Below are 25,097 nucleotides of genomic sequence, written 5' to 3'. Positions count from 1 at the left end.
ACTTAGCACATTACTTTTAAAATACAAATATACTTAAAATACATTTAAAGTACAATACACTAACAGTATATTTTATAAAACTATATTTAAGTACATAACTTTAATAATACAAATTATTTTAAAATATATTTAAAATACACTTAACTATAAGTATATTTTTAAATACCATACTTAAGTACTGTACTTGATAAGTAGAGTGTACTTAAAATATACTTTCAGAAAATTAAATATATTTAAAGTACACTTAAGTACACATTTTTTTGACCTGGGTAAGCCTACAGTTGATTGCAGTTAAGGACAGCGCAGTGAATCTGATGGATATGTTCAATTATCTCGCATTTTGCCGTCGTGGATATAGCCTACACTAGGCTACTGTAACGTAAGTCATAGTCTACTTTGTTCTGCTAATCTGTATTTTTTTGTAAATTCATGTTGATTTAATTTAAATTGGTCAGAATAAAGGCTGGGGGCAGTCATTTGCTGGAGTGAGAGGGGGGAGAAAGACGCTGCTGACCGACCTGCACTACTGTAGCCTAGTCAGCTGGTGCATGCTGTTACATTATGCCCTTCAGTTGGCTGATAGAAATCAGTCTTTCCACACTCAATATCCTGTTTTATGTGTAGTAGGATTTTAATTGCGTCATACGCCGGTGGTCACTCCCTTTTTTTTTCTTGGAAACCGTGGGCACCGTGCGGTTGCGCACCACCCCGTTCCGTGACATGCAACCCGTATGGTTTCGGTTTTCGGCGCAAACCGTACCATACCTAGTGTGCGCTGCATCTCACCTTGCGTAGCAGGTCTCTGAGGCAGGTCACTTCCTTCTGGAGGTCTTCGGTCTGGGCCACCAGCTCGCTGCAGATGCCCTGAGCCTCCTTCTTAGGGTCCCACGTCAGCACCAACTGCACAACACAAACACACACAACAACACTCAAGCTCACGTTTACACACGTGAGCACACAAACAACCCCCAATCTCACATTTTCACATGTTAACACACTCACACACGAAACACTCAATCTCACATTTTAGTACTTTTATTTGGATGTCATCTCATTTACACACGTACGTACGCACACACACACACACACACACACACACACACACACACACACACACACACACACACACACACACACACACACAGGCAGACCATTCCTAACACACACGTAGGCTCTCCATCTCTACCGTTCTCTCTCTCCTTTCCTCTCTCTCTCTCTCTCACACACACGCGCACACACACTAACACAAAAACACACAGAAAAAGGCTTCATGTTTTGACCAGCTCCAGTCTCCAGCCAGGAAGAAAGCTTAGAGACCTGAAGGGAATTTATGGCTGCATAACCCCCAAGGGATCACACTGGATAGCCTTCATATGACATATCCCTCCGCGCCAGGAGAACACAACACAACACAAAGACCACCAACTTCACAAAGAATGCTCCAGTTCCTCCAGTATGCTGCTGCCCAAATTGGCCCTAAATCATAGATCATTGTTTTTCCCTCCTAACATGGAGTGGTCTTGCAGTTGAGGTTTCTAAAGCATTGTGCCAAGTAGGTCTCATCACTTGTGCTGATGTTTGACCTCGAGACTTTAAAACTAAGCCAGCGTTCCACACACAGCTACCCTGAAGCAGGCTGGCATCATGCAAAGGCGTATGTATTTCACGCCAGTGCATTCCGTGTTGATTTCTGTTGCCGCAGTGAATTTCTGTTGTTGATGTTGCTAAACACGAAAATACTCTGCTATGCCCTGACCAAAACCATGCCTAACCCTAACCTGTCAGTAAAGCAAAGTTTCTGCCGCTTTACTTTTTTAAAATTGCGGCGAAATTGTGTCCTGTCCAAAACCAGGCCTAAATCTAACCGGTCACAGGTCATTGTTGAACACGAATTGACATTTAAAGCTGTGATGCACAAAAACGTAATAGATGGTTCAAGTCTGCGTGTTATCTTAACGTTCTGGTATGACACCATGTTGCCTGACGGATGGGCAGACGAGACCATCACTTGAAACAAAGCAGCTCTGGAGGGCCATCACACAAGCCTGGACCGGCCAGGAATTGTTCTGGTGTCAAAGGATTTAAAGAAAAAGAGAATGCCGCACACTCTGTTCTGGTGTCAAAGGATGCCTGTAGGAAAACTGATCAGGTCCAAATTTCAGCTAAAGACTTTGGAAATGGATACAAAGCTTGATGTACTACTGAACTGTGCGTACCTACTCACCATATCTGTCTGACTAACAGTTAATGGGCAGCCAATGTAGCAGCCATGGCTCAATGGGTAGTGTGCTGGCCTTTAGATCAGAGGGTTGCAGGTTCAAATCCCACCCTAACCAGCACCTTTATCCATGGCTGAAGCCCTCAAACAAGGCACCTAACCCCACATTGCTCCAGGGACTGTAACCAAGACCATGTAAAAAACTGTAAGTCGCTTTGGATAAAAGCGTCAGCTAAGTGTAGTGTAATGCAATAATAAAGCGTTGAAATAAACAGAATTTGTCCTTCAATTCATGGTAAATTACTGTTTGGACTATTTGCTCATGCCTGTGTGTGTGTGCGTGCGTGTTACCTCTGAGGCGCTGCGAGGGAAGCGGCTGATGACGTCCCTGACGGTGTCTGTCAGGTAGCAGCACTGCTGACGAAGGCTGATCAGGAAGGTGTACAGCTCCTCACTCCTGAAACACACACACACACACACACACACACACACACACACACACACACACACACACACACACACACACACACACACACACACACACACACACAAAGGCACAACACTGAGGCATTCTGCAATCACAAGACCAAGTCCATCACAATCAGGCCACAACTGACCCCAGGTAATAGAAAGTGTAACCTAAGAAGCAGAAAGAGGGAAACAGTTAATTGCCTGAAAACATCCCAATGATTCAATGTTTTTATCTTGTTTTGTTTTTTGCCTTTATTGTGGATAGAACAGTGAACATAATGGGAGGTAGAGAGAGAGAGAGAGAGAGAGAGAGAGAGAGATGGGGTAGGGTTGGGAAAATGACCCTGGCCAGACGTGAAGGTCATGATGAACAGGGCAACCTTTTGGGCAATGTTACTTGGCAACGTCATGATTGGTTATTCATTTTCTGATGGAATGGCTGAAAAAAGTTATCTGCTGCTAATCCAAGTTATCCAAATAACAACATTAGGCCTATATGATAAACAGTCTAAACTCAAAAAGTTGCCCTCGATATCATCACCTTAAGAGTATACCAGCCCATCCATGATAGGATGCATTAGTATGGTGCCCCACCACTTCACCTCCATGTTTCAATGTTTCCATGATTATTCACTTGTAAAATATTCAAATGTACCCTAGTGGCCCACGGCTGATTTCACCAGGCAGGCGCCAGGCCTGCCTGAGGTCTGTCAGCAATGCACAATGCAAGCCACACAGCCACAGTTACACCCTGCCTTGCATTGCCTTGCCTTGCATGTCTGCTCTCGTGATTATGCTGATAGTGTTTTAATTGACAGACAACAGTCAGTCGAGACAAAAGAGGATGTGGAATTAAAACACACAAACAAGGCTTGCCCAGAATAGCAATATTCTGCAGTCCTGGTGAAGGCACACACATTTGTTTTTCATTTGTACTTTTCATTTGTACTCGTCTAAAGTGTTCAATAAGACAACATAAATGTAATGGGCATAATAACGCCATTATAAGACCAAGACTACAGGGTTTTAAATTTGAGGAATTTACATAATCGTTCCTAGTCTGTAACCTCGATACCCTTGATACACAAGCAGGATAAACACACACTGCTTGGACTGCATTTTGGCATGGAATAGAGGGTGAAGTTCACCATATGGGTCCAGCAAATCTTTGGCCCCAGTCGGATAATGCAGCGCAGCACTGTACAGCACAGCCGAACACAGCACTGGGCCGTCAAGGATATTAGACTGAGGAACAAAAACAGGTGCAAACTACTGAGGTGCCGCCCACGCATGCAGTCAGAGAGAGAGAGAGAGAGAGGGAAAGAGAGAGAGTGAGAAAGAGAGATGGAGAGGATGAGCATGTAGGAGACTGAGAGAAAGTGAGAGAAAGTGTGAGAGAGAAAGACAGAAAGAAAGAAAGGAGAACATTCTGTATGTCTGTTCCGATCAGAGCCGTCTGTCCTTAACAAGCTGAGAAAAATATCCCAGGCCAGCGCGCATCAGCTCAATCACACAGAGAGAGAGAGAGACAGACAGACACAGAGACAGACACAGAGAGTGTGAGAGAAATTGAGTATGTTACAATGGGCCAATTAGCCAGAGCGTAAGCGATCACTCTTGAAATGATGGATAGCAACCTGTTTTTCTTTTTAAAGAGCGAGCGCGAGAGAGCGAACATTTGTCTAGTTGTTGTCCAGTTGTCCCGGACGGTACTCTCTCATTCGGTCTGGTCTGTGGAGTGTGGACACCCTCCTGTTGAGCACATAGGGAGGATGTTCCCTCATCACATCCCCCATTAAACAAACCACGAAAGACGAAGAAAAAGGAAAAAAAAGAAACGAAAGGAAAAAAAGGCGGCAGCCGTTTTCTAATTCTAACACTCTGTCAGCAGCTGAGGTAAACACTGTCACGAGGCGCGGAGTTACTATCTCCTCCAGCATGGCGCGATGGGCTCGCAGCGTCGCTCTGTTAGTTTATCTAGGGGGTGACGGAGTGATAGGCCCTGACACGCGCGTCTAAGTGCCTGGACTGACGGGACGGGGAGGAGGAGGAGGAGCATGGGGGGGACCTGCTGAACAGATACATCTGTCTTTATCAGGAAAACTTCTCTGTGTGGCCGCTGACAGAGAGAGAAACACATACTCAGACAGACACACACACGCACACGCACAAACACACACACACACACGCACGCACGCACGCACGCACGCACACCTAAATCCCACAACCCCGATCATACACCCCCTTCCCGAGAAAAAAAAAGCCCTCAAAACCCTCAACACATTTCATGTCCTTAATGTCCTCAGTGTCGTGTTGTGTCATCTGCTTGAGTAGTGGCACCTCTGAGTTGTTGTGTGTGTGTCTTGTTTTGAACTGGAAGGCTGGGCTCCCCCTGGATGTGGCCAGATGGATGGGGCTCTTCCTCTCATCGAGACGCCCAGGGGACAGAGGGGATGGAGGGCTTGTGTCTGGCACCTTGCATGCAGTGACTTATGAGACGCAATAGCACAGTGTGTGTCTCTACACCACCATCATCATCAGACACACACACACAACTTGCATGGCGTGACTTATGAGAAGCAATAACACAGTGTGTGTCTCGGCACCACCATCTTCAGACACACACATACACACACACACGACACACACACACTTACTCATACACTGATGTGGACACATAGTCATACACATCACCATCAGTGCACACACCCACCCACCCCATTACCACAGGGGCAGTATTTAAGCCGAGAGGGCAGAGCGCGGTGCTCTCCTGTGGGGCTGTTTACAGTGTAGTCATCAGACAGGGATTTAGCAGGGGGGGCTGCATGTAGCGGGACCGGCAGTGGTGCGCTGCCCCCTACCCAGGGCCGGGTGAACGCACAGGCATCTGCCTAGGGGCCCCCACCAGCCAGCAGGGTCCCTGATTGTCCAAAACTGAAACATTTCAGAATTGTGCATAAAGACGCAATATCGAAAATTTCATCTGTCTTGTTGAGTACGGTTCGTAGACATGTTTGGTAGATATCCTTAATTCCGTAATTATGTGATAATGTCTATGTATATTTGTCAGGAAATTTGACTCCAGGGTGCCCACAGAAACCTGTAGCCTGGGGGCCCCAGGCCATCTTAATCCGGCCCTGCCCCTACCAGCCAGAGGGGTCGTGGGAATTAGGCGCTCGTTAAGATTCATTACGTGTGGACTTGAAGTTAAACACCACACTCTGACCCCTCCCGCTTACTCTCATCCGTCAGGGGGGGTACACAACCTACACTATATGCCACACACACACACTGTTACACACCCTGTTATACACACACACACACACACACACGCGCACACACGCGTGCACACACACACACGGATCACGCTGATCCCTCTCGCTCGCTCGATCATCTCTCACCTTACAAATCATTACCAACGCTTAAACCATTAGGACAGGCTCAGTCTCTCGCTCACCGGCCCCCAACGCCTGCCTGCCTTTAGGATGTGCTCATCTCATCTCATTGATGGAGCAAACTTGTTTGACTTCCTCTTCTGAGATTACTGTGCAGGGGTACTAAATAGGTTTGATGAATTGGGAACGATTTATTTTTCTATTACGCGTCACAAACTAAAGGCTCTCAAATTCTTGATTGCTTGTGTAAGTAATGTCATATTTGTGGCCCTACCATGGCTGATATGGTAAGGCACACGTTTACCACTCGGCCGACCCAGGTTCGATTCCCAGTCCGGGTCCTTTGCCGGTCCTTCCCCGTCTCTCCTCTACTATCCTGTCTCACAAAAACCAATAAAGGCTGAAAAGCCCCAAAAAAATACTTAAAATATATTTTTTTTAAAGTCGTCGTATTTGTAAGTGTCTGAAGAAATCATGTGATAATTCAAATTTGTTTATAATAATAATAATAATAATAATAATGATATTACTAATAATAATGTGACCTTTAACAGCTGATCCAGAACAACCAAATCTGCTTCTTCCCATCTTTTAATATATATATTAGGGCTGGGCAACGTTAACGTGAGTCATGGGTGAGCGGTTAGGGCGTCAGACTTGCATCCCAGAGGTTGCCGGTTCGACTCCCGACCCGCCAGGTTGGTGGGGGGAGTAATCAACCAGTGCTCTCCCCCATCCTCCTCCATGACTGAGGTACCCTGAGCATGGTACCGTCCCACCGCACTGCTCCCCATCGGGCGCCACTGAGGGCTGCCCCCTTGCACGGGTGAGGCATAAATGCAATTCCGTTGTGTGCAGTGTGCAGTGTGCAGTGTTCACTTGTGTGCTGTGGAGTGCTGTGTCACAATGACAATGGGAGTTGGAGTTTCCCAATGGGCTTTCACTTTCAACTATTGAGGTCAATATCGCCCGACAATTTTGTTAACGCTATAACGCAGCAGGTTTTTTTTCGTGTTTTTTTTTTTTTGAGTGCTCACCTTTTTCCCCTTTGGTGCTCATTGCAATTTTCATAATTTTTGGATTGTACATTGTAGCCAAATAAAAATGCATAATAATTGCAACCTTGAAAGTCTCAGATTTCCTCTTCCTCTTCCCCTCTATCTTCCCTGATCAGTATGAGATGCACAATTCGAATGTGATGATGAGTGTATCTCTGTTTACCCGCTGTCAACGTTCTCCAGCTGAGTGAGTGTGTTGAAGTCCACGCGGTCCAGATGCATCTCCTGAACTGCACACAACACCTTCGTCTGGTCCTCTGGGTCTGTGATGCCAATCTAGAGGTAGAGACAACGAACATGACAATGAAATACTGCTATGGCAAATGACAAAAGGTAGATACTCAATATTTGGTATACTCAATACTTTTCTTTCTAAGAACATGTTTTTCAATAGGCCAGTGAAGTAGAAAAGAGTGAGAGACAGAGAGAGAGAGAGAGAGAGAGAGAGAGAGAGAGAGAGAGAGAGAGAGAGAGAGAGAGAGAAATTGTGTGTATATATATACAGTGCCCTCCATAATTATTGGCACCCCTGGTTGAGATGTGTTAAAAGCCTTAAAATAAATTCAGTGTTTATTGCAGAAGAATACTGTCACACTGAAAATTGTAGGAAAATGTAGCCTTCAACTCAAATGAATTGTAAGAAAATAAAAAAATCCCTGACTAAAAAATAATTATTTTTCATTAAATCGCCTGTTTCACAATTATTGGCACCCTTAACAATTCCCAGGAAATAAATATAATTGAAGCATTTCTGTCATTTCTACAGTAGTTTACAAAGTTTACCAGAGTATGTAGGAACATTTAATTAGTAATTCATCACTTCCTGTTTCCCTGGGGTATAAATATGACGTGACACAGAGGCCATTTCTCTTATCCACTCTTAAACATGGGAAAGACAAAGGAACACAGCATACAAGTGAGGCAGATGTGCGTCGACCTTCACAGGTCAGGCAGAGGCTACAAGAAGATTGCCACTTAACTGCAGCTGCCCATATCCACTGTGAGAGGAATAATTAAGAAGTTCAAAACAACTGGAACAGTGGTAAACAAGCCTGGACGAGGACCCAAGTTTATTTTGCCACCACGCACAGTGAGAAGGATGGTAAGAGAAATCAAAAGATCTCCAAAGCTCACTGTTACAGAATTACAACAAATGGTAGCATCCTGGGGTCACAAAGTCTCCAAATCAACCATCAGGCGCTGTCTACACGCCAACAAGCTGTTTGGGAGGCATGCACGGAGAAAACCTTTCCTCACTCACAATCATAAACGCAAACGTCTGGAGTTCGCCAAGCGGTATTGGGGCTTCAACTGGGACTGTGTGCTTTGGTCAGATGAGACCAAGATTGAGCATTTTGGCAACAAACACTCTAAGTGGGTCTGGCGTGCCACGAAAGATGCGCATGCTGAAAAGCACCTCATACCCACTGTGAAGTATGGGGGTGGGTCAGTGATGCTGTGGGGCTGTTTCGCTTCCAAAGGCCCTGGGAACCTTGTTAGGGTGCATGGCATCATGAATGCTTTGAAATACCAGGACATTTTAAATCAAAATCTGTTGCCCTCTGCCCGAAAGCTGAAGATGGGTTGTCACTGGGTCTTTCAGCAAGACAATGACCCTAAACATATGGCCAAATCTACACAGAAATGGTTCACCAGACACAAAATCAAGCTCCTCCCATGGCCATCTCAGTCCCCAGACCTCAACCCCATTGAGAACCTGTGGGGTGAGCTGAAGAGGAGAGTACAGAGGAGAGGACCCAGGTCTTTGGATGATTTAGAGAGATTCTGCAAAGAGGAATGGCTGAAGATCCCTCTTTCTGTCTTTTCCCATCTTGTGAAACATTATAGGAGAAGATTAGGTGCTGTTTTGTTGGCAAAAGGGGGTTGTACAAAATATTAACACCAGGGGTGCTAATAATTGTGACACACATTATTTGATGTCAAATAATTATTTCTTTATGTGGGATTTTTTCCCCACTGAATAAATGCACTTGTATTGAAGGTTGGATTTTTCTCTTTTTTTCCATTAAGGTCCCATATTATTTAGAAAAATAAATAAATAATTGGAAGCTAAAAAACACATCTCAACCAGGGGTGCCAATAATTATGGAGGGCACTGTATATATATATATATATATATAGGATTCAGGACATCACCTTCTCCAGGTCCTGCCTCTCCATGGCCAGCAGCTCTCCCCACGTGATGTCGTGCTCCTGCGGACACATTACAGCATCTATCACTTTCATACAGTATATACAGCACATTATCACACACTGATGAGTGCTGACAGCACAAAGCTATGTTCAGACACAAAGCTATGTTCAGACAGAAAGCTATGTTCAGAACATTTTCACACACTGATGAGTGCCGACAGCACAAAGCTATGTTCAGACAGAAAGCTATGTTCAGACAGAAAGCTATGTTCAGAACATGTTCACAATTTCTATAGTGTTCCAGGCAAGCAAACTGGTGAGGGGCGAAAGGTGATTGAGACAGAAGACTCCATGAAATGCATGCAATGGCAAAAGTGAATTCAAATTCGCTTCAAGATTCCTTTTGAAATTGTCTTTTTTGAAAGGCAAAAACCAACAAAGGTCAGCGTCTGCGCCTGCACTTTAGACCCGTGTATTGCTTGGTGCGTCCACTCCCAAAAAGTATAAATCACTCGAGATAATGAAAAAATGAAAAAAGGAAGTCACCCTATATAACACCGGAATTCCTGCCACACGCTGCCTACTGGAGACATTGAGAATGGACTAGGTCTGCAATGTCTGTTGCTCTAGTTAACCTCTGACTTCGGCTGTTTTCGGCTACAATATACATTTTTCACACAAGCCTTGTGTGCGCCTCCATCTTTCATTATCTCGAGTGATTACTACTTTTTTGAAAGGCAACAGAAATGGCTCCAGATTTGGTGGCAAAAATAAACTGCCACGTTAATACAGCACATTTGTATAATCTCTACAGTGGGCTGAAAGCAAAGTCTATGTATGTCAACAATTAAGACCATATGAGTGAGAAACCCACACCACACTCTCACTGTTTGGATCAAGTACTAGTACTCACTATAATGACGTCAGCAAGGTATCCCAAGTTCAGGCCATGCAGCAGCAACTCTATATCACACAGTTTGGCAGAGCTGCAAGACAACACAAACACAAACTAAACTGTAAACTGGAGAGGGAGAAATTAGGAAATTGTACTTTAGTAGAGTAGAGTTATAGTACTCTAGTTACATCAGCTAAATCTTCAGTCAGTGTGACTTTATGAAATCAGGCATGCTGCAGTGTTGCCAACCCAAACTGTGGAAACATCCATAGCAGCCAGGTTCACTGTGACAGTACTTCCTCGCATGGCCACAGGGGGGCACTATTGGCTGTGTGATGCCACTGAGGGGATGATGGGGGAGCTCACCTGTCCAGTGTAGGCACCAGCTCCTGCCTCCTGTTGAAGAACTTGAAGAGGTTGTCCTGTTTAGAAGCCTCGTCACCACTGCCACCAACAACGCTTTGTGAGGCCAGAAATCTGGCAATCTGGAGTAGGGGTTGAACAAACCAACAAGGAAAATATATAATAAAGAACAATCAAACTAGAAATGCACTCAGAGTGTGCAGATATCTGCTTAGGAAGCTGTTTGATAGAACATTTGACTAACCCTCATTTTAAAAAAAAAGTCTTTCTATCCTTGTTTTGCGGAGTAAGACACTGGAATGTTAAAATTCGCCCTATCCTGCAATGGTGAAGAATCTTCTGAAAACATAATCTCTTTGGCAGAGGTAATAACAACACACAGACAGCAGTATTGTAATGACTCAACATGACTTGATGCTTTAACAACAAAAGAAAAGTCTGTTTCAGAGCATCTGAAAGGGAGTGCACCTGTGGTCGTTTGCACTGTGTGGCGAAGTCTGCTGCCGTCTTGCCGCCCCTGGCCTTTAGAGTCTTGTCAGCTCCCAGCTGGAGGAGTTTCAACACCGCCTCCTCACGGTTATATTGCACAGCTATGATGAGCGCCTGGTGACAACAACAAGCGGGAAGACATGCTCATAGTCAATTCAAAGTGTGATCCTCACTTAGGACATACTGGAAACACCGTAGTCAAGTTTCTGTTCTTCTAGTCATAAAGTAACAAAGTCCAGCCTTGGTTGTTTCTCGACGATTTCCCATCTCTCTCTCCCACTTACCTCCTGCCATCTATTCACTGTCCTGTTTACATTAAAGCCCCCAAAAGGCATGAAAAAGAGAAAGCCCTGCTTGTATGAGTGTGTTGTTACCGTATGTCCCCCGTCGTCTTGAGCGTTGATCTCAGCTCCGCTGGACACCAGCAGGTTGATCACTTGGGTGTGACCCTCACGAGCTGCCATCATCAGAGACGTCATATGGGACCTACAGGACACACACACACCATCAGAGATGTCATATGGGATCTACATGAGAAACACACACAAATACACACACACACGCACACACACACACACACACACACACACACACACACACACACACACACACACACACACACACACACACACACACACACACACACACACACACACACACACACACACACACACACACACACACACACACACACACACACACTCACAATGACCAGTTATGTTTTGTCCACTAGGGAGCGGTAAAGGCCGCCACATTTTCAGCACTCAACACACTTGCACACAGCTGGACACGTCCTGCCCTCAGCTGCCTCTCTCATTTCAATACTTAGGAGGACAACAAGAAAAGAAGCAGACTGCTTTTCCCCATATCAAGGACCTTGGAGTAGCCTTAACAGTTGTGCCGTTATAATCAATTTATAAGCCTTCTCCCCTGCAGGTCCCTGTAAGATCCAATTACTAGCTCCCAGTAAGCTTTACATAGAATTTACTTTAAGGCACCACTTGTTGTGTTTAAAACATTAAATGGGTTGGGACCTAGTTACCGAATGTACATGTGTCAGTTGTATGCATCAACTAGGTCTCTAGGATCACTGGAGAAAGCCTTATTGGTAATACCACCTGTCAAAACAAAGTGGGGTGGAGCAGCCAGTAGTTGCAATGCGGCCTAACTCTGGAACAAACTTTCAGATGATATAAACATGCTTCTACTGTTGATACTTTTGAAGTCAGACTTAAGACAAAGCTGTTCACAAATGCTTTCTTGTGATTATATGAACATTGTTTTTGTCATTTTGTTTTATTTATTTCACTTAGTTTTATTATATTATACTTTTTGTATTATTTATTTATCCATCATCTCTTCGGAAGGAGCTACCCTGCATAACAAAACTCTACTCACCTCTATTCATGGGTACTAATCTGCAATACCTTTCATAGGTCCTCCACTATTTTTCTGCTCTCTACCTGCTCAACATCACTTGTATACAGCTGTACTCTGTACTGTACCTCCTTGGAAGTCCCTTTGGTCAAAAGCGTCTGCTAAATGTAATGTAATGTAATGTAATTATTTATCTATGTATCTTCTCCCTCTTTCTCTACTTAAAGATTTTTTAACCTTTCATTTTTATGCTTCAAATCCTATTTCAACTGTTTTCTTTTCCTGTTTTTATTTTGTGAAGCTCATTGAGCTGCCTCTGTATATGAAATGCGCTATACAATTACATTTGATTTGTCTTGCCTTCTTTCAGGTAAAGAGACTTGTGTAATTTCAACCCCATAATCAGTAGGGGCAAAAGGCTTTGTGGATCCAATATCTATTATGGTTGCCATATACAGTACATCACGTAGAACAACGTTTGCCATCTCGCCCTGAGCTTCAAGTAGACAAATGGTTATGTCTTCAAGTTATATGGGTTGGATGTAATGTATGTACCGGTATGCATGTCTGTATGTGTGTATGTACAGTATGTATGTTTATGTATGTCTGTATATAGGCCTCTGTCCTGTCTGTTTTTGTCAGTTAGTGCTTATGCATGTGAAGCATGGCACATGTGTAATAGTCTTGTGATGTTATGTGTATGTCCTGTCTTAAACGAGTCTTGCTCAGGGATGCAAAATGAATTTTGGTGCAAACTGACAATAAAATACAATCTTATCGTATCGTATCGTAAATTTCCCGGAGACCACCACAGAACTCAGGTTTCTGGGCAAGCCAAGAGAACAAAAACAGCACTATCGTCAGATACCGCAACTTCCACCATTGGATGTAAATTTATCCTCTGACTCACTGGTGTTGTCAGGATGTAACTACGGTGGGGATTACACCGTGTTGTCACAAACTCACACTGAGGGGCATTTGCATTGGTGGGGGGCAGTAGGGGGGCACAGTAGAACAATAGTGGGGGTAACTCAGGAGCGGGTGGTGACTCACAATCCTCCTGGGTCCCTCGACTTACTCAAACAAAAAAACATAGATCAGTCCACAGTTGCCTGGACACCGGAATTAAAAATCAAGGCCATTGTGTGCTGTAGGCCCCCTTCCTGGTATGTTATATAGGAATGACACCACTTACAAGAAGAGTCCACTTTTAGTCCTATTGACTGACGTCCTCAAGCTGCATTTTAACACAAAACACTCATTCTTGTCTCATTCTCTCGATCTCTCAGTTACTTTCTGCTGTAGCTCTAGGAGACATTCTCAACCATCCATCTTCACACGGTCGGACATGTTGCTGGGGATGGCAATTTACATGGCATTTTTATCAACACGTCATTAAACTTGGTGCGTCAGGGGATGTTTACAAAGGGTCCGGTGCGGCACGGTGCGGTGTCCCACTGTGGGAATGCCATGCTGGCCATTTATCAGAACAGGAGACTGTTAGGGACGCGGGGAGTGACACTTCCCAGAAGAGGCCTTCACGAGCACACACTCCGAAAAGCGCTCGCTTCACACCACCAGCCCAGGTGAGCCAGCGAGAGAGGGAGGGAGAGAGAGAGAGAGAGAGAGAGAGAGGGAGGGAGAGAGAGAGAGAGAGAGAGAGACAGAGCGAGGACACACTGCCATCTTTCATAGTTGACACATTGCTAACCTAACCACCCAACACGCATTTCCTCTTCAGGTGACAAAGACGGTGATGTTTTAAATGCCATACAGCTTATCTTGCTGGGGTGTCAATCCTTCTGATGAATGGGGAACATTTTTTCCTGGGAACAAACAGATTCTGTGCTAAACAAAGGACCCAAGGTTCAGTGTGGTGGCGTAAGCAGAACACCTTTGAGGAACTTCACTTTTAGATAAAAAAATAAAGTTACACACAGACCACATGCACTGATCTTGATGTGCCACCTGCTACATCCTTATTCTATTCTCTGTTATTTTGCCTAGGCTGCGATCATTTTTGTTTTAATTCACACTTGGTTTTGTTTGTGGCTCTTTATTGTAAAGTTTTGTTACGCCTACCATACCTACATTTGTTACTGTTACTGTTTTTACCATTTTTTTTTAATCTGAATTCCACATTTGCATCGTTCTCTTTTCAATATTGCTTTTTATTATGTGTAAAATGGGCTATATAAATAAATGTCACTTGACTTGACTCTGCAGGCTCCACCAGAACGTGGTTCCTTATTGGCAGTCACTGTCTGCAAATGACTTCAAGCATAACAACATCTTTACAAACAGTAAACTAGTAAAACTCTCTCCTTCAATCACTAATCTAATATTTACATTTGATATGTACAGTATATGCAACATTTGTATTAATTCATAAACAAATGTCTATAGAAATGTGCATGTCAGCATATCAGCATCTGAGAGGGTTACGGTTGGGTGACATAGGGGGCAACAAAACAAACATGCTTTGACTGTCCACAGTCACCCCTCACCAACTCCCCCCTCCACAGACTCCCAGCGCCCCTTACTGTCCCCAGTCCCCCTTCACCAACTCCCAGGGCCCCTTACTGTCCCCAGTCCCCCTCCACCAACTCCCAGCGGCCCTTACTGTCCCCAGTACCCCCCCCCCCCCCCCCTTTACTGTCCCCAGTCCCCCTTCACCAACTCCCAGGGCCCCTTACTGTCCCCAGCACCCCGCCCCCTTTACTGTCCCCAGTCCCCCCCCCCTTTACTGTCCCCAGTCCCCCCCCCCCCTTTACTGTCCCCAGTCAACCCCCCCCCCCCTTTACTGTCCCCAGTCCCCCCCACATCGGCTCTCAGAGCCCCTTACTGTCCCCAGTCCCCCTCCACCACCAACTCCCAGCGCCCCTTATTGTTTACCCCACGCTTCAGGACAAAGCCAGCTGGTACAGATTGCATTGCAGGCTAAATATACAAGCGTGTAATTGGGGGGTATGCGCCCCTCCCCTCCTCTCCATCTAGCGCTCGCCTGCCCGCCCGCAGCCCTCCGTCTCCCCAAACAACCCTCCACCACCTCTCCCTGCTGCTCAAATATTTTGTCTGAAGGGGAAACAATCAATTTCCTACTGGTACTGTGAGGCCCTCTTGACACCTCACAACTGTGTATTATGTAGGCAGGCACACACACACACACACACACACACACACACACACACACACACACACACACACACACACACACACACACACACACACACACACACACACACACACACACACACACACACACACACACTATGTATGTGTCTGCAGAGGGCATTGTTTGTTAAACATGAAAGGAGGTTATAAGGGGGGCACTGTCTGCTGGTCTTCCTCCGTCTCCTCTCTTCCCTATCGTGCTGAAGGTTCGCCAGCCGCACACATGTTTGGAATTGAGCTTGTCTGCAGTGAAACGTCTGTTGTGAATGCACTTGCCATAACAGGATGCGTTTAACTGTGAGAATGAAATGCAGAATGACTGGCAGTGGTGGCAGCCGTGGCCTAGTGGTTAGGGAGGTGGACTTATGATCAGAGGGTTGCAGGTTCAAAATCTCACCCTTACCTCTCCCAAGCAACAACTCTATACGTTGCTGAAGTGACCTTGAGCAAGGCACTCACTCAATCCCACATCGCGCCAGGGACTGTAACAAATACCCTGTACCTAAATAACAGTATGTTGCTTTTTAAAAAGCGCCAGCTAAGTGTAATGTACTGTTAGTAATGCGGTAGCCACCTCTAGAGCCGCACCATCGTAACCATCACAATCATGTTCCCAAAGGTAAAGACTGGGGATAGTTGCCCCTCCTCTGTCTGCAAATCATCAACCCGAACGTCCAATTTACCAATAAAATCAGTGGTACAACAATACCCTTAAAGGGATTAAGATTTTAAATGTTTAACAGCTTGGCAAACTGACACCCATGTATACACGCATGCACGCACACACACACACACACACACACACACACACACACACACACACACACACACACACACACACACACACACACACACACACACACACACACACACACACACACACACACACACGTACTTGTTAGCTGCGTTGGAGTCTGCGTTGCGCGTCAGTAGTAGCTCCACACACTTGATGATTTTGCCTTCGGGCACAGATGCAGTGCAGGCCGCCATCAGCACCGTGTAGAGATCTGCAGAATAGGCCAGTTCAGTATATTGACATTTTCAGTATATTGACATTTTCAACTTAGAGGGATTTTCATGGGGGATTTACATTTGGAAAGCATAATCTATGAGGAATGAGCAAATCGATGTTTGCATTTGCCCAGAAGTCTGTAGTTAACGGGTTACACCGCGCTTGCGACTAAAAGATGCTTAACTGTGTATGTTGAAATAAAAATATTTGCACAGAAAAGGATTTAAGTGCAGACATTTCTTAAAGGCCCCTCGTGACACATGAATTCAGGGGTGATAGTGAAAAAAAATCCAGAGCCTGAATTTTTTTCTCTGCTCTAACGACGACGACGACGACAAGATACTGCATAGTAACGTAACGTAGACATATTTTGACACATTATTCAAACATTTTATAGCCTGTGTATGACCATTATTCAAGCATGATAGTAGAAGAAAACCCTGAACCTGTAACACTTTCTGAGATAAGAATAACCTCATGGCTAATTATTATCAATGTTTTATTTTTGCTAACTCTGTCAAGCCTGAAATCAGGCATGGAGCCTGAATACCATCAGCCCTGTGAATTTGTAATACCTCAGCTTCTGAATGAGCTTGGATGTTAATTTTAATTCCTAAATTGGGTCATTTCACGTGAAATCAGACACTTTGGGACCCGACCGACCCGGATTTCAATCATACTTGGTGTGCCTTTTTAGTAGCAAGGTAGCACCCCAGAACTGCATTGGTTTGAATCTGACACTAATATTAAGGGAGAAACAGACTAGGAAAGGTTCACATGTGAGGGTAGGACACTATACATTCAGCCTTGAATATATCAGTCAGTGTTAGTCACAAAAAAGATGCCTGTGGTGTTATTTGAAAGCTCTTTTCTGGCTCTACATATTACACAATCAGCTTGGAATACAACAACTCTCAGAATATGAATTATGATAAATTGAAAAATTAAAAATTTAATATCTAAAAAAACTATATTTTAAAATGGCCAGTTCCTTGTCCAAACGTAGCCGGCAATGTCATAAGCAACACCTCAAATGCTGGTGTTCGGTTCTTTATTCATTTCAGAGAGAATTTGACTCATAAATATGGCATCATACAGACCACTTACTAATAATATGGTAATACCATAGTAGCATCACATGACAAAACAAAAACAAAACAAAAATGGTCAGTTTCCATGGTCCCAGGTTTCAGAAACTAAGGCAGATGTCCATTTATACTCACTCTTTCAACTCTGCCTTCTCTGAATGCTGAAAATGGCCTAACTTCCACTGTGTCCATTGACAATGGGCAGAAGCTGTGTAGTTTTTGAGTACCTGGAATAGTTCTTGCAGATTCCAACCTTTTCAACAGGTTCTCAGCTTCATGATGGTACATCTCTGTTGTGGCAAACTGGCAATGGATGTTCTTGAGAGAGATGCACCATGTTCTATTCCAGAGTACTATTCCAGGTACTCAAAAACTACACAGCTTCTGCCCATTGTCAATGGACATTAGGCCATTTTCCGCATTCAGAGAAGGAGTTGAAAGAGTGAGCTCAGTAAAGGAATGTGTTACATTTTCAAGCATCAAAGGGTATGTTGTAGCTGTATATGATGGCAACTGGTGGCTAGCATGTGTTGAGGAATGTATGCCGAGCACTGGAGAAGTACCCGGGCGCCGCCCTAGCGGAGTTCTGAGGTCTATGGCAATCAGGCAACTGGAGAAGTGAAACTGAACTTCCTGCATCCTCATGGACCATCTCCAGCCTTCACTTTTCCCTTCAGACCAGATAGACTTGTCATGGATCATCAGGATGTGCTTCTGGTAGTGGAACCTAACTGCAACGGGACATACTTATACATTATCTACAAAAGACACAGTTGCTGCTGGGTCATTCCATGTCAATTCACACGCCTTCCCCACATGACCCTCTCCGATTGAGCCGATATCTCACATACAGGTACCTTTTGATGTCAATTGAAAGAATACCAAGTATTAGCACCCTACGTCTAACAGTTGCGGAGATGAAGCCCTCCGAAGTTGGGGTGCCATGCCCACTTTTCAAGCCTGTGAATTGCATACAAAATTTACAAGCAGATTTTGACACCTCTGGTTTTAGTTTGAAGGAAGATACAGGCCTAAAAATCACCATGGCCCCTCAATATGACCCTGTCTACCAGATGATGTACTTACAAATGGCATGCCTTTTTTTATTCTTGGCTATATTAAGCCTTAAAAACTGAATTAGTGAAACGCGTGTTGAAGAGTCTTGCCACTTTGGGGTTCCAGATCTTGGAAACTATGTATGCTTTGGGAGTTATAATTGATTTTCCTTCATATTTGGGAACTGTACAGTGTATTCCAAAAAAAGTAGGGCACTCAGCCTTTTAATGATCGAATAGGAGGGACTCAAAAACAGCTTTTGGACAAAATGACCTTACGGTACCCTCTACTTCAGGCCTCAAATTAGCCATGTGGGCACTTGATGACTGGAACGCCCTTTTAACCCCATGTACAGTAGCACTGTATCAAACATTCAAGCTTGGAAAAACGTTGTTTTTCAAAGTTCTTCATATTAATCTTGGCCTTCAAAGTATATGTTTTTGTCTATGTCTTATCACAGTGTCTGGTTTGTCTGCTGCCATCTGCTGGTCAAAAAACGCAACAACAGCTATAAATTAATTATGATTTTAACGAGCATTATGCAGAATGCTCAATCATGATTACATTTCTACCAGGACACCCCCACCCCCATGTCTGGTAGAAATGCAGTGCAGGGTGAGGCCATCTTGGGACTGGCATCATGATGATTGAGCATTAATCAGTCACACTTAGGAAATTATTTAAACTAGAAATATTCATCATGCTTGTTAAAATCATAACTATATAGCAATATACTATATAATAATTACAGTGTTTTATTGGTTAATTATGGGCAAGATTTTCCAGCCCCTTATGTTTTCTCACATTACGCTGTTGTTACTTTTTTAGACCAGCAGATGGCAGTAGGCAAAACAGACACTGTGATACGATATAGAGAAAAACACATATACTTTGAAGGCCAAGATTAATATGAAGAACTTTGAAAAACAACGTTTTTCCAAGCTTGAATGTTTGATACAGTGCTACTGTACATGGAGTTAAAAGGGCGTTCCAGTCATCAAGTGCCCACATGGTTAATTTGAGGCCTGAAGTAGAGGGTACCGTAAGGTCATTTAGTCCCAAAGCTGTTTTTGAGTCCCTCCTATTTTATCTTTTAAAGTCTGAGCGCCCTACTTTTTTTGGAATACACAGTACAGTTCCCAAATATGATGGAAAATCAATTATAACTCCCAAAGCATGCATAGTTTCCAAGATCTGTAACCAGTGGTGTAGTCTACGTAGAACGCGGGTATACGGAGTATACCCACTTCTAAATTTCAGGGATTTCAGTATACCCACTTAAAATTGATTGATCCATTGTTTTGAATAGCACAAATATATACAGTATACCCACTTCATAGAATGCTCAAATATACAGACTACCCACCATAAAAAAGTAGACTACACCACTGTCTGTAACCCCAAAGTGGCAAGACTCTTCAACAGGCATTTCACTAGTTCAGTTTTTAAGGGTTAATATAGCCAAAAATAATCAAGGCATGCCATTTGTACGTACATCATCTGGTAGACAGAGTCATATTGAGGGGCCATGGTGATTTTTAGGCCTGTATCTTCCTTCAAACTAAAACCAGAGGTGTCAAAATCTGCTTGTAAATTTTGTATGCAATTCACAGGCTTGAAAAGTGGGCATGGCACCCCAACTTTGGAGGGCTTCATCTCCGCAACCGTTGGACGTGCGGTGCTAATACTTGGTATTCTTTCAATTGACATCAAAAGGTACCTGTATGTGAGATATCGGGTTAATCGGAGAGGGTCACCTGGGGAGATTCTAGGGAATCATGTGAATTGACATGGAATGACCCTGCTTCAAATGCACTGGTAGAGTACAAAATGAGAGTGTAGCCATTGATTATCTCTTTAAAGTACGGTAAAGGGAAGATGACACAGGTACACAGAGAAGGAATGTTCAAACATTCACATATCATCATTTGGTGTGTATAAATGGACATCTGCCTTAGTTTCTGAAACCTGGGACCATGGAAACTGACCATTTTTGTTTTGTTTTTGTTTTGTCATGTGATGCTACTATGGTATTACCATATTATTAGTAAGTGGTCTGTATGATGCCATATTTGTGAGTCAAATTCTCTCTGAAATGAATAAAGAACCGAACACCAGCATTTGAGGTGTTGCTAATGACATTGCCGGCTACGTTTGGACAAGGAACTGGCCATTTTAAAATATAGGTTTTTTAGATATTACATTTTTAATTTTTCAATTTATCATAATTCATATTCTGAGAGTTGTTGTATTCCAAGCTGATTGTGTAATATGTAGAGCCAGAAAAGAGCTTTCAAACAATACCACAGGCATCTTTTTGTGACTAGCACTGACTGATATATTCAAGGCTGAATGTATAGTGTCCTACCCTAAAATGTGAACCTTTCCTAGTCTGTTTCTCCCTTAATATTAGTGTCAGATTCAAACCAATGCAGTTCTGGGGTGCTACCTTGCTACTAAAAAGGCACACCAAGTATGATTGAAATCCGGATCGGTCGGGTCCCAAAGCGTCTGATTTCACGTGAAATGACCCAATTCACATTTAGACAAAATGCATAATTTCACAAATCCCAGAAAATATTCCCACATAATCATCTCGTTAACTAGACTAGAAGTCAGATGAGGTCGGTCGGAGCTGACAGGACAGCAAGACACGCAGTCCGACAGCCAAATAAACTACACGTCAAGCACATCACTGGCACCAGCACTGGCAATGTGTGGAAAGGGGGGTCCGTGCAGACATCAAAATGTGCATTCTATGTCTAGACGCAAGTTGTTGACAAGGCTGTCCTCACATCCACATCCCATCCGGAAGAGTTATGTGTGGTAGGAGAAAAAAAATCAAGATCAAACACAAAAAAGCATGTAGTAAATGGAAAATAAGGATAGCTGGTTTAAATTAATGTGACTGGACTTCTCTTCTCTTTTTTTGTTCCGGGGGTCCTTGATTGGGACTGAAGTGTAGATGGCGGGATGGGCTGGGCTGGGCTGGGGGTCAGGAGGGGGGGGAGGGGAGGGGGGGTGGACGGTGGCGGGGGGGTGGTGAGGATGCAGACAGAGTCTGTTTGCATTTGTGGTGGAGCAGGAAAAATAAATAAGAGTTCAGAGCGCAGACGCCGGAATGACGGCAGCACCGGGCGCTGTATACCAACTTTTATCAATCACTTCTGCATTCTTCTCGCTTCGCGGCGGAACACGGCGGAGGAAGTGGCAGCTGAACCCGGCCGCCCGTTAATTATTTCCTTTCGGACCCCGAAGCTCCAAGAATCCCCCCACGCCACTCCCCTCCCGTCTCCACACTCCACAAGCCCAACCACCCCCCTCCCTTCCCCTCCTCTCCCCTCTCCACCCTCTGCAGGTCCACAACAGCCCCCCCCTTCCACCCCCAATTTATTGTGGACAAACATGTAGTGGAATTCTCCCAATTACCCCCCCACCCCCTTTCGCCAACATCTCTGACATCAATGGGACCAAACAGATGCGTTCAATTTCTCAAAGCACACCAGCAATTGGACGTGTAAACTAAAAAAATTCTCCGCCTGATTAATTGTGTGTGTGTTTTTTTCATGTTGTCTCCCCCTTTTGCGTCACTGCCATTAAGTAATGTCAGATGAGGAGGAGGAGGAGGAGGAGGAGGAAGAGGAAGAGGAGGAAGAAGAGGAGGAGGGGGAGGAGGAGGAGGAGGAAGAGGAGGAAGAGGAGGAGGAAGAGGAGGAGGAGGAGGGGCTGTAACTGGTTGCTATCTGGAGCTATGATGCACACGTGCAGCCACAGGGCGAACAAACACAGACAGGGGAACCTGAAGACACATTGTAATGAAAAGCAAACCAATCCCCCTGGCCGGTTAGAAGTCTCCGATGTGTGATTCTGTTTGATATCTCAGGATCCTTTTCCTTTTCTTGTTCCTGTGACTGTGGCGGGATCCCATTATGCCATAACTCCAGACGGCTGAAGTCATTGCGAGGTCATCTGAAGCAGCGCCAGACTCACAGCCCTCTGCTCTCTCTATTTAAAGAGCCACTATGCAACTTTTGACCTAAGGCTCCCCTCACTAGCCAAGGCGTGCCAGATCACACAGCAAGTGAAGATGATCCGGCAGAAGTCAACTTCCAAGACATGGTTTTAGCAATACCTAGTAATGAGTCATTCAACGTTCTTAACATGAAAACTAGTCCCACTACCACCATCATCCTACTCAAGAGGTGTCCATTTTGGGTCCAGAAAGTAAAAACCCTGCCACACTTCCTACATAGGTAACTCCAATAAGTACGTAGCTGCTCTACCTGTCTTGAGTTCTCAATAAGATCGGCTGATTCAGAGCTGGTTGGATCAAATTTGTAAAAGCCTCTTTACTTTCTGAATCTGGGGATTGACACCTGATGATCCAACCTACACTGAGATGCATGAATATTACTAACTGTGCTCAACGTACATGGAGGTCCTTGTGCACAAGCCTTCAGTTGCCCAGGTGCAGGTGTGAGGCAGAAAACGTAATCAACATGGGAAGTTCAGAAAACCCCACACACTGTACTGTTCTTTTTTCTCTTTATTTTTGCTCTATATTTTTGCTGGGCAAGACATGTTGTCCACTCCAAAAAATAAAGAGGAAAAAAAGAACAGTATCCAGTGTGCTGCGTTTTCTGAACTGTCAATATTGATTATAACAGTGCCTTACCTTTGCTGAAGTTGGCACTGGCTCCTCGATCCAGCAGGAGCTGGGCCATATCATAGTTCCCCGCGTGGACTGCATACATCAGCGGGGTCCAGTCGAATCCTAACCTTGTATCCACTTCCACACCTTTCAGGGAACAAGGGGAACATCACTGTCTGGCATGCAGCACCTACACAAACAATACTATGCAAACGTTAATGCTGTCCACAGGGTATAATAATAATATGGTCCATAGGCCATAATACTATTTATGTAATAGCCCTAGTAGGTTAAGTTCAAAAACAATGTATGACTCCTCAGTGTTGTCAGTCACTACATGGCAAGGCTGGCTCGATGCTGTCTGCTGTAAGAAATTCAACTGTAGCAGCCATTAGTGTTTCCCAACCTTTTTTGTCTTATGTACGAAGCTTTTTTTGTCATACCTGAGTACACCCTAACCGAGTCTATTACTGACTCTACCCAAATCAACGGGTCTGTGCTCCATACTTTTGTTATTTTGTTATTACACTGTTCCACATCCCTCCTGCACTGCCTGAATACCGATAGGCTGTTAGCTGCAGGCACCTACCATTATCCAACAATTGCTCGACGACTTTGATATCGCCTGTGTTGATGGCTCGTTTAAAAGTTGAAACTTTGTCTCCATCTGGTGTAGCAGGCTCATCCTTCACAACACCCTAGAAAGACACATAGAAGTACATTTGCCATCAATGTTAAAATTCCACAACCAAACATGTGAGGGTCATAAATGACAATCGCGAGATCAACACACATGCGCTTTGCAGGGGCTCCACGCGCGCTAGGCAGATAGCTTGCTAGTCGCGTTGAGCAAAGAAAACGAAATGTGCACAGTTTACAAAGGTAATTCACATGCCGTTCCGGGTACAGTTTAAGTCGACAATTTTGCAAAAGCGAAGCTTTATGGCTAAACGTTAAACTTTCCCAGCAGGGTATGTCTCTTCATGGCTAAAAAGACAGAGGTCGCTGGTTCACGTGTTCGTTTGTTGAGGATGGCACAGTAGCTAGCGGGTCACTCATAGACAGATAAAGCTATTTTCTCACCTCATTTGTGTTTTGTTTATGAGAATATCCGATATCCCATTCAGCATCACTTTCGTCGCTTTCGTCGCCAGCGGGAAAGCCATTTTGAATATAACCATTTGCCATTATAAAGAAAGAATGAACAGACAAGAGCACAAGACTGGAGTGACAGCAAGTGATGATGTGTGCGTCGACGACGTCATCGAACGTGGGACCAGAGATTTTTTTTTTTGCGTGGACGTGCTACGTAGAAGTCTGCAACTTGAAAAAAAAAAGTCTGCGAGGAGGAGGACAACTGATGGGATTCTGAGACGAGTTCTGAAAGTCCCCCAAAAACCCCGTTAACTTGTTCACAAAATTGCAGCGCTCCCTAGGCAAACACCTAACCAAAAGCATTTGGCAAAGGGCCTTCAACAGGTGCACGGGCCCCAAGAGTCGAACTGACTGGTAGGTGTGTGTTTTCTATTTGGGCTTTGCTGCTGATAAAAATAATGTTCTTATGACAACTTGCAACCTAGGCCTACTTATGAATAGATCAACCTATTAGGCCTATAGTCTTATAAATCAGTCGTCATAATAAGTTGTCATTTTGTTTGGGCCACAGAAGGTAGAAGTCTTGGAGAGAAAAATGTAT

General features: G+C 44.2%; 1 protein-coding gene across 1 annotated transcript in view; it reads right to left on the bottom strand.

The window, feature by feature from the left end:
- The window catches only part of asz1 (ankyrin repeat, SAM and basic leucine zipper domain containing 1), a 34,169-nt gene extending 9,504 nt beyond the window's left edge, over positions 1–24,665 (bottom strand). Inside the window, exons 1-12 of the mRNA XM_063196728.1 lie at positions 24,485–24,665; positions 23,991–24,099; positions 23,426–23,548; positions 16,490–16,601; positions 11,418–11,529; positions 11,023–11,157; positions 10,558–10,676; positions 10,210–10,282; positions 9,300–9,356; positions 7,306–7,418; positions 2,570–2,675; positions 787–900 (exon numbers count right to left, since the gene is read on the bottom strand). Coding sequence (XP_063052798.1) covers positions 787–900; positions 2,570–2,675; positions 7,306–7,418; positions 9,300–9,356; positions 10,210–10,282; positions 10,558–10,676; positions 11,023–11,157; positions 11,418–11,529; positions 16,490–16,601; positions 23,426–23,548; positions 23,991–24,099; positions 24,485–24,589 — 1,278 coding nt within the window. The 5' untranslated portion in view covers positions 24,590–24,665. The remainder of the gene's footprint in view (positions 1–786; positions 901–2,569; positions 2,676–7,305; positions 7,419–9,299; positions 9,357–10,209; positions 10,283–10,557; positions 10,677–11,022; positions 11,158–11,417; positions 11,530–16,489; positions 16,602–23,425; positions 23,549–23,990; positions 24,100–24,484) is intronic.
- Between the last annotated feature and the right edge of the window lie 432 nt (positions 24,666–25,097).

This window comes from Engraulis encrasicolus, chromosome 4 (assembly GCF_034702125.1).
Source record: "Engraulis encrasicolus isolate BLACKSEA-1 chromosome 4, IST_EnEncr_1.0, whole genome shotgun sequence".
In the NCBI taxonomy this organism is placed as follows: Eukaryota; Metazoa; Chordata; class Actinopteri; order Clupeiformes; family Engraulidae; genus Engraulis; species Engraulis encrasicolus.
The sequence above is the reverse complement of the archived record's forward strand: the minus strand, read 5'-3'. Positions and strand labels throughout refer to the sequence as shown.